This window comes from Bubalus bubalis, chromosome 3 (genome assembly GCF_019923935.1).
Source record: "Bubalus bubalis isolate 160015118507 breed Murrah chromosome 3, NDDB_SH_1, whole genome shotgun sequence".
Classification (NCBI taxonomy): domain Eukaryota; kingdom Metazoa; phylum Chordata; class Mammalia; order Artiodactyla; family Bovidae; genus Bubalus; species Bubalus bubalis.
The window spans coordinates 45,928,838-45,938,188 of NC_059159.1; the positions used below are offsets into that span (position 1 = coordinate 45,928,838).

The following is a 9,351-nucleotide window of genomic DNA, read 5'->3' on the forward strand; positions in this document are numbered from 1 at the left end:
AGACCAATACTGTATGACCCCACTTATAGGAGGTGTTTAGAAGAGTCAAGTTCATAGAGTCGAAGAGTGGAACTGTGGTTGCCAGGGGCTGGGAGAGAAGGGAATGGGGAGTCACTAATCTATGGCCATAAAGTTTTAGTTAAATGAGATGAAGAAGTTCTGAAGTTCTTCTGTACAACACTGTGCCTACGATCAACAACACCGTACTAGACATTTAAAATTTTGGTGAGGGTAGATCTCACGATAAGGGTTTCTACCACAATAAAATTTAGAAAATAAAAAAGGAGATCCTGATGCAACCACAGGTCAACCCCTTGATTCTAATCTGGTCTATCTGTGGCTGGGGGGGAGGCACACAGGACGGACAAGCAGCTTGGCATGTTTTTGGCTGTTAGTAGTAACTGATCCTGTGTCTCGCGCACCTTTAAAGGTATTTCCTGTCTTGCTATTCCCCCTGGAGAATTAAGGAAACAGAGAGGTTAAGTCCCTTTTACTGGGACACCCAGCTAGTAGTCACTGGTGCCTGTATTCATTCTCCGATCAGCCTGAGTGCCAAGTCCATGCCCTTAAGGCTCTGAAGCAGGGGCCCCTGTGGGGCATGGATGTGGTTGTCACATGCCCTTCCATTTCATTTCTCTGCCCCGCAAGCTTTAGAGTCGGCAGCATCACCTTTGTGCTGGGCTTGTCCACTGTCATCACGCAGATGGAGAACGGGGCGGAGAAGAACGGGAGAAGAACGGAAGAGTGGAATGGTGAGGTCAGCTGCCCGGGGAGACGGTGGGCACCCGCCAGCATCAGCATTGCTGGGTAACCCCCAGAAGGGCCTGTTGGGAGGAGAGGAGCCATCCTTCAAAGTGTCGTGTGTAGGGGCAGAAGCGGACAAGAGGAGGTGAGCTTAGATACTCTGAACAGGTCTCCAGGCCCTGAAACTGAGGGGTTTGAGTGGGGGTGCTATCAAAGCTCAGTGGGTGAAGATGGTTCTAGAAGATGAGCTCACAGAACTGGGGAGTTCCAGAAGGCCCCGCGTCAGTTTCCCATCATTCTCTCCCAGCCGGGTGCTGGGGGCCCATGAGTACCATGGGGCGTGCTCTGGGCTGAAGCCGGGTGTCGGGCCACCGCTGTTTCTGCCACTGTCACTGCTGCGCCAGCTCTGGTGAGGACGACACGGTGAGTGAGCCGCCTTCCCCCTCCTCCTGCAGCTGTTAACCAGGGCCCTGGGCTGGGCTGACCAGAGAGGGGCGTGGGGAAACGAAGGTGGTGGTCAGAGATGGTGAGGGGATACTGGGCTGGTGAGGATGGGGGCGCTGAGCTGAGAGAGAGAGGGGATGGGGGGAGACCACGCTGGCAGGTCTCTGGTCTTTGAATCACCAGACCTGACTCCTTCCACTTCTAGACCTGCTGGGGAAGGCTCAGGAAGAAGTTACTTTGAAATAACTCTTGCTACTGAAAAAGCAGAAACAGTCTCTGTATAACAGTCAGCTTAGTTTCTTCATCTATAAGCTGGGGATAGTAATCCTCCCCGCCCCTCGAATTGTTGTGAGGATTAGATGAGATTAAGTCAGAAAACAGCCAGAAAAGGGCCAGTGCAGCGTCGGTCACACTTTAAGAACTCGGAAGGGTGTCTGCCTCCCTCTCACCCCTGACACTTTGATGAGTGGGCTCATGCGCTGAGCACATGACTTCAGTATACTTCAGTCTTGAGAAGGGCCCATTTGATCAGCCACTCCAGGCCGGCAACTCTGCTTGACTCTCAGGATAAGAAGAGAAATAAGAGCGCCATTGTTCTCTGGAGGCTCGCCTTGTAGTCGGGGAAGGCTGATGTCTTTTACAGTCTAGTGTGCAGAAACATGGCGCTTTGGGGGTCTTGCGTGGGGCCGGGTGCTTCCTGGGGACATCTCACTGGGGAACTCACTTCTGATGTGACCTTTGAAATATGAGTAAGAGTGATGCATGTAAAGGAAAGGGGTTCTCATTCAGATGGCAGGTTCATCATGAGCAAATGACATGGCATTATTGTTGTCATTTAGTCGTTAAGTCGTGTCTGACTCTTTGGCGAGCCCATGGACCGTAGCCCACCAGGCTCCTCTGTCCATGGGATTTCCCAGGCAAGAATATTGGAGTGAGTTGCCATTTCCTTCTCCAGGGGATCTTCCAGACCCAGAGTTCAAACCCACATCTCCTGCTTGGCAGGCAGATTCTTTAACACTGAGCTACCTGGGAAGCCCTGACATGGCATTTCTGGAGCTTAAAGTGTCGTGGGGAGAGGTCAGCAAGCCTGGGTCACCAGGGTCGTTGTGGACCACACTTGGGATCAGTGATGAAGGACACCATCTAAGGATGTCCCCTGGCCAGGCTTTTTGTTTAAAACCTTCAGTCTGGTGAACGTGTGTAGAATAGTTTGGGAGAAGAGTCAGGACTAGATGCAAGGAGACCATCAGCACACCAGGAGGGTGGCCTGAACTAAGGGAAAGACATTGCTCTTGGAGGGAAGGTGGCCTCACCAGCACTTCGGGATTGATGGGTTGCGGATGAGTGAAAGATGTGATGGAGAGAAGGAGTGAAGAATGACATTTATATCCCTAGTTTGGATAGCCATAGGTTTAAACCATGCAACATGATGAGTTTAAAGCCAAGAATGTTTTAAACCAAGAAGAGAAGACATAGAAAAGAGCTCTGAAACAGTGGGACCATGGGTTCTACTTTGGATGTGCTCAGCAGAAGGTGCCTGTGTTACCCACATGGAGACAGTCAGGAGGCAGTTAGCTGTGAGGTTGGCCGCTCTGGGGAAGATGTAATAGGAGCCATCATCCTGCAGGGGGCAGTAGGGACAGGCACGCTCAGGCATCCTGCAGCCTGCCAAGAAGGTTTCCTTTGTTTTGTCTTTGCCGGGCCTCCTGTGGCACGTGGGATCTTAGTTCCTGGACCAGGAATCAAACCCGTGCCCCCTGTAGTGGAAGCACAGAGTCGTAACCACTGGACCACCAGGGAATTCACAAGAGTGTTTCCTGAAGTGGGAGCGAGGACAGCTCAAGGCAGAAATGCCTAGGAAGTGTATCAGCATTTAAGACCTGGGCAGAAGTGTGTTGCGCGAGGGAAGTCTGAGGGAAGCATTGTGGTAGCAGAGAGAGGGAGGGGTAAGAGTTTGAACCAGGTGGAGCAGGCAGCAGAAGGCAAGGCTGCTGAGAGCTCCTGCGAGACAGGAGCCCACGAGGGTCCACTGCACCCCTGGGCGGAACAGTGTCAGGTGAGAGGTCGCGATGGTGATGCCAAGTTTCACTGGGTTGAAAAACAAATAGGAGGCGAGAAGACCGTAGATTTTCGCATAGATGTTTAAATGAGAAGAGAGGGAGAGGGACAGGTCAGTAGAGAGAGAGAGTCCAGGGAAGGTATAAGACCTAAGCGTGTCCCTACCTGCAGAGGAAGGAGGAGCTGATGGAGAGGAGATGCTGGTGATGCTGAGAGAGGAGGAGTGGCTGGTGGAACAAGGCTGAGAGATGGGGAAGGATGAAACGCAGAGCTTGAAGGAAAGATGGGTCCAGATCGGCGTAGAGGCACCTTCTCTGTGAGGACGGCTGAGGCTGTGGATGCCTTTGTGAGTGGGGCGGGGCGAAGGCAGAAGGAAGGAGGACATCTCACAGGGGATCACCTTGTTTTTCTCAGTGAGGCAGGAGGTGAGGTGGGACAGGGAAGGGAGGGGAACTCGAGGACGGTAACGAAGGTCCTGAGTACCCTTTGAGCAAAACGGGAGAGAGAAAGCTGACCGAGATGAGCATCAGTACCTGTGCCAGCATCGCTTTGTAATAGAAAGAACAACCAGCTGAGCTCTAGTGCAAAGAGCCCAGTTCTCTCTGTGTCTTTCTTTTCTCACTCATTCTTTCAACCGTCGGATGAGGCAAGTGTTATTAATTTCCTAATTTTTTAGAGGAAGGAAATGCAGCTAGAAAAGTGTTCACATCAGAGACGTAAAGCAAAGAGGTGGGCCTCCCGCTGCGACAAGGCTTGCTGCAAAGCACACCCTTGTCTCGTCACCCTTGGGCTTGGGGCCACCCGTTTGCAGGGACACCCACTCCTGTGGCTGGGTTTCATTTCTGGAGTTTATGAAGGTGGAGGGCCAGTTGGCGGGGGCGGTGTCAGAGGTGGTCAGGGAGAGATAGAACTGGACTAGAAGGTTGCGGAGTTTGGGGGGATGTGGAATGATGACGGGATGCAGGGATGATGAGGCTGTGGGAGCCGGTCGCTGAGACAGAGTGGCGGTCAAGATGGTAACCAGGTGCAAATGGCCTTTGTGATACTGGGGGCTGACCCGCAGAGCCACTGATGAGAGGCATGGAGGGCAAACCGAATGGGGTGAGACGAGCTTCGAGGGAGGCGGGGCTTTAGCAAGGAGATGGTTTAGAAGGGGTGGTGGGCATGGAGGAGAGTTTTCAGCACCACCTGGCCTGGGAGAGGGTCTGTGTGTGGGAGAGAGCAGCCTCCACTTGAGAGGCTGCAGGCTGGCAGTGCTCTAGGGGAAAACCTGTCCTCAGTTCAGGCTCACTGAAGAGAGCTTCGTGGCCGTGGGGCTGCAGGATCGATATGCACTGATGCTGCTGATCAGCCGTCCCCTCTGGGAACATCTCTGTGTGTGTCTTCAGTTGCTCCAATGTGTCTGACTCTTTGTGGCCCCTTGGACTGTGGTCCACCAGCCTCCTCTGCCCAAGGAATTTTCCCAGGAAGAATACTGGAGCGGGTTGCCATTTCCTTCTCCAGGAGAGCTTCCTGATCCGGGGATAGGACCTGAGTCTCTTGTGTCTCCTGCATTGGCAGGCTGATTCTTCACCACCAGCGCCACCTGGGAACATCTGCTTATGGCCAAATCCCAGTGGGGCTTTGGAGTCATGTAAACTTTGGTTTCAGTCCAAACTCTGTCCCTTCTGGGAGTTCCCTGGCAGTCCAGTGATTAGGACTCTGAGTTTCCACTGCGGTGATTCTGACTTCCATCCCTGGTCGGGGAACTAAGATCTGGAGCTTTGTTCCTTCTGAGTTGTGAAATCTTGGGCTTTAGGACTCAGTGATGCCTGGCATTCTTTTTTTTTTTTTTTTTGGCTGTGACACATGGCATGTAGGATCTTAGTTTCCTGACCAGGGATCAAACCTGCTCCCTCTGTGTTGCAGAGTCTTAACCACTGGACTGCCAGGGAAGTCCCATGCCTGACATGTAGTATGGAGCTTGGAATATGTTTGTCTTCTCCCTGGTTTCCCTCCTCTTCTCTCAGCTGCTGGGGCAGGAGGGTACGAGGCAGGATTGGAATGACCCAGCAATCCCACTCCTGGCTATATACCCTGATAAAACTATAATTGAAAAAGACACATGTACCCTGATGTTCGTTGCAGCACTATTTACAATAGCTAGAACATGGAAGCAACCTAGATGTCCATCGACAGATGAGCGGATAAAGAAGTTGTGGTACATACATACAATGGAATATTACTCAGCCATAAAAAGGAATAAAATTGGGTCATTTGTAGTGATGTGGATGGACCTAGAGTCTATCATATGGAATGCAGTAAGTCAGAAAGAGAAAAACAAGCATTGTATATTAAGGCATATATATGGAATTTATTATAGAAAAATGGTACTGACGAACCTATTTGCAGGGCAGGAATAGACATGCAGACAGAGAGAACAGACTTTGGACGCAGCGGGGGAAGGAGAGGGTGGGACGAATTGAGAGAGTAACACTGAAACATTTACATTAACATGTGTATTGAATAAAATAGACAGCTAGTGGGACCCTGCTGTGTAGCACGTGGTGCTGTGGGATGACCTAGGGGGGTGGGATGGGGTGTGAGGCGGGGGAGGAGGTTCAAGAGGGAGGAGACGTATGTATATTTATGACCGATTCACGTTGTTGTCTGGCAGAAGCCGGGCTTCCCAGGTGGTGCTAGTGGTAAAGAACCCACCTACCTGCCGCTGCAGGAGACACAAGAGACACAGATTCAATCCCTGGGTCAGGAAGATCCCCTGGAGAAGGAAATGGCAACCCATTCTAGTATTCTTGCCTGGAGAATCCCATGGACAGAGGGGCCTGGTGGGCTACAGTCCATTAGGGTTGCATGGACACGACTGAAGCAACTTAGCTGCAGGCACATGAGGCAGAGGCCAACATAATATTGAAACAATTATCCTCCAATTAAAAATAAAAGGGGAAAAAAAGCATAACTGAAGGGGAAAGGGGCTGACCTTGGGGAACTCTCTTGGGCTCTTTGGGGCGTGGCTGATGCTCCACAAGGGCGGCAAGGCGGCAGGCTGGCCGTCCCCTTGTGTGGGAGCCCACCCTCCCCACCTTCCTGTCCACTCAGGCTCTGTTTCCCTTCTTCTTCCAGGGGTAGCCTTCTGTGAGCGGCCTGCCATCTCAAAGCCTAGCTCTGAGCCAGTGTGGCGGGGGCTCTGTGCCCCCCTGCCCGCATGGAAGACGGGAGCTGGGCTCCCAGAAGGTGGCCCTGCCCGCCTGGGATCGTGCTGCTGGCCTTGGCTTCTGTCCTCAGCAGCCTGCTCCCCTCTGGCCAGGCCAGGGTCTACAGTCGCTGCGAGCTGGCCAGAGTGCTTCAGGATTTCGGCCTGGAGGGATACCGGGGCTACAGCTTGGCTGACTGTAAGGACCCCGATCTCTCCCTCCAGCTCCCCCTCCCTCCTCCTCACTCAAGGGCTGTGGCCTTGGGAGCCTCTGTTCTCCTTTTTCAAATCAGGATCCTATGTGCTGACAGGTGGAGAACACCCAGGACTGGGGTAAATACCCAGCAGGCAGGCGATGGGTTGTTGTTGTAGTGGAGGCGCCCAGTCAAGTCTGACTCTTTGCGACCCCAATGGACTGCAGCACGCCAGGCTTCCCTGTCCCTCACCATCTCCCAGAGTTTGCCCAAGTTCATGTCCGCTGAGTCAGTATTGCATAGGAACCTGGAAGGGTAGGCGACAGGTAGCCAAGCAGAATTGCTCCCTTATGTCCTTTCCCACTGGTAAGTTGGGCACCACAGGGAAAGAAGGGTTTCCTATCTTTAATGGAACCATGGCCACTAGGATCGGACACTGCCACTGAAGTCAGGGGCACGCTGAGCAAAGCTAAGGAAGACCAAGCTTTTCAAGCTGGTGGAAGTTTCGAGACACTAACAAGTACAACCACCCCTGGACTCATTTCTTCTCTAGTTCCAGCCCTTTCTCTTGGTCCCACCTGTGCCTTCCCAGTCGTGTCTCTAAAGAGTGAGCTCTTGTTCATTCATTCCACAAGCATTTCTTGGGTCTTGCTATGTGCGGACGATGAGACCGAGGGAATGTGGCAGGAAGGAGGTCAGGAGACCTGCGGACTCCTGCTGTTTGGTAGCTGTGTATAACCTTGAGTAAGTCACTTTGCCCCTCTGAGCTTCAGTGGATTCCTTTGTCAAGGAGGTGAGAGGGTGTCAGCCCTGATCTCCTGGAAACACGAGTTGAAGCTTGGAGGACCTGATGCACAGGGTCTACCCCGTGAGCTCTCTGGTCTGGGGTGGCCTTTGTCATCCCACCCGCAGGCCTGTGTCTCCACCCTATGCAGGGATCTGTCTTGCTTACTTCGCAAGTGGCTTCAACACAGGTGCCGTGGACCATGAAGCCGATGGAAGTACCAACAGTGGCATCTTCCAGATCAACAGCCGAAAGTGGTGCAAAAATCTCAACCCTAATGTCCCAAACTTGTGCCAGATGTACTGCTCCGGTAGGCAGGGCCTGGGCCCGGGGCTGGCTGGGGCTTACTCTCTGGCCTTATTTGCTCCTCTTGCTTTTTTGTCTGAGTGGGAACCCCCACTGCCTGCCGGGTCTACCAAGGATCGTGGGGTGGGGCAGGTGATGAGAGTGGCCCTCCATGAATCTGATTTATGATCCCAGGTGGGACACTGTCTGGAGAGCTGTGGGAAGAGGTGGGGGATGGCTTCTGATGGGGGAGGTGATGGAGTAAGACCTGTGCTCCCAGAGGGCTTGAGAGACAGGGATGGAGTTAGGATGGAGGAGGGTGTGTGTGTTTGAGTAAGAATGACAGACAGACAGACTCTGGATGTCCAACTCCACCTCCTGCTCCTTCATCGTGTTTCTCTGCCTCCCACCCCAGACTTATTGAATCCCAACCTCAAGGATACTGTTATCTGTGCCATGAAGATAACTCAAGAACCCCAGGGTCTGGGCAGCTGGTAAGTAATGTGGGTTGGAGCCTCCTGCTCCAACTAGGACCACAGAAGGGAGCTAACCTGGGTTGGGAAGGTCCCCTGGAGAAGGGAAAGGCTACCCACTCCAGTGTTCTGGCCTGGAGAATTCCATGGACTGTATAGTCCACGGGGGTCGCAAAGAGTCAGACATGACTGAGCGACTTTCGCTTTCACACTACTTTCACATCTTAAACCAGGCATCATTTCATGGCCTCACACTCTAATCTGCTTACCACCACCAATGTATTTGAAGACAGTACATTGAGTTTTAGGGAGAATAAACAAGTCACTGGAGGTCACAGAGTCAAGCCTGGCTCTTCCAACATCTGCCTATGTTGGACCAGGGTCTAGTAACTTTGTTTCTTAACTGTGGCATCTTTGTCTAGTACAACAGATCAAAAAAGTTCCCTGCTTGAAGCATGATGAGTTCCCTAGGGGCTTCTTGGCTAGTTAACATGCTGGCTTGTCTCTCTTCCTCTTGCCTGGCCCCTTTCCTCACCTCACTTCCGGTTTAGTGCCCACACCTCCTTCCCGTTCTTCTCTGGGCAAAGACTGAAGACTGCAGCTGACTTGCTCTCTCCTCTTCCCCATCTTCCATCCTCAGGGAGGCATGGAGGCATCACTGCCAGGGCAAAGACCTCAGTGACTGGGTGGATGGCTGTGAGCTGTAGGATTCTCTCTGGATGGACGGGCAGAGAGGATGGATGGCAGCTTGGGAGACGTTGCCTGGTTCCTGACCCAGGCCTGGGAAGACAAAACAACTAATAAAGTATAGTTTAATACAAGTGTTGTTGTGCAGTTGCTAAGTCATGTCCGACTCTTTGGGGCCCCGTGGACTGCAGCACGCCAGGCTTCCCTGTTCTTCACCATCTCCCTGAGTTTGCTCAAACTCATGTCCATTGAGTTGATGATGCCATCCAACCATCTCATCCTCTGTCAATCTAAGTGTGGTTCTCAGCTATCACTGTGTTTCCAGGTGGTATGTTGGAGCCAGAAGCATCTCAGGAATTCCTCACTTGTCCCCATGGGCTGGGGTTCAGTTGGTCTTCAAAGCCTTCGATGGAGGTTTTCCTCCACTCCTGGAGGCCTGACTTGGGGGTATGCATCCGTGCCTTCATTGCCCACCCCTGGCAGAGTTTCCCA

The 9,351-nt window shown here is 52.5% G+C and overlaps 1 protein-coding gene across 1 annotated transcript; it reads left to right on the forward strand.

Annotated features, from left to right (window-relative positions):
* Positions 1 to 1,042: 1,042 nt before the first annotated feature.
* Positions 1,043 to 8,959, forward strand: SPACA3 (sperm acrosome associated 3). Its single transcript, XM_006059433.4, has 5 exons — positions 1,043 to 1,167; positions 6,367 to 6,635; positions 7,566 to 7,724; positions 8,115 to 8,193; positions 8,813 to 8,959. The coding sequence occupies exons 2-5, from the start codon at positions 6,449 to 6,451 to the stop codon at positions 8,877 to 8,879; spliced, it is 492 nt and encodes a 163-aa protein (XP_006059495.1). The 5' UTR covers positions 1,043 to 1,167; positions 6,367 to 6,448; the 3' UTR covers positions 8,880 to 8,959.
* The last annotated feature ends 392 nt before the right edge of the window (positions 8,960 to 9,351 follow it).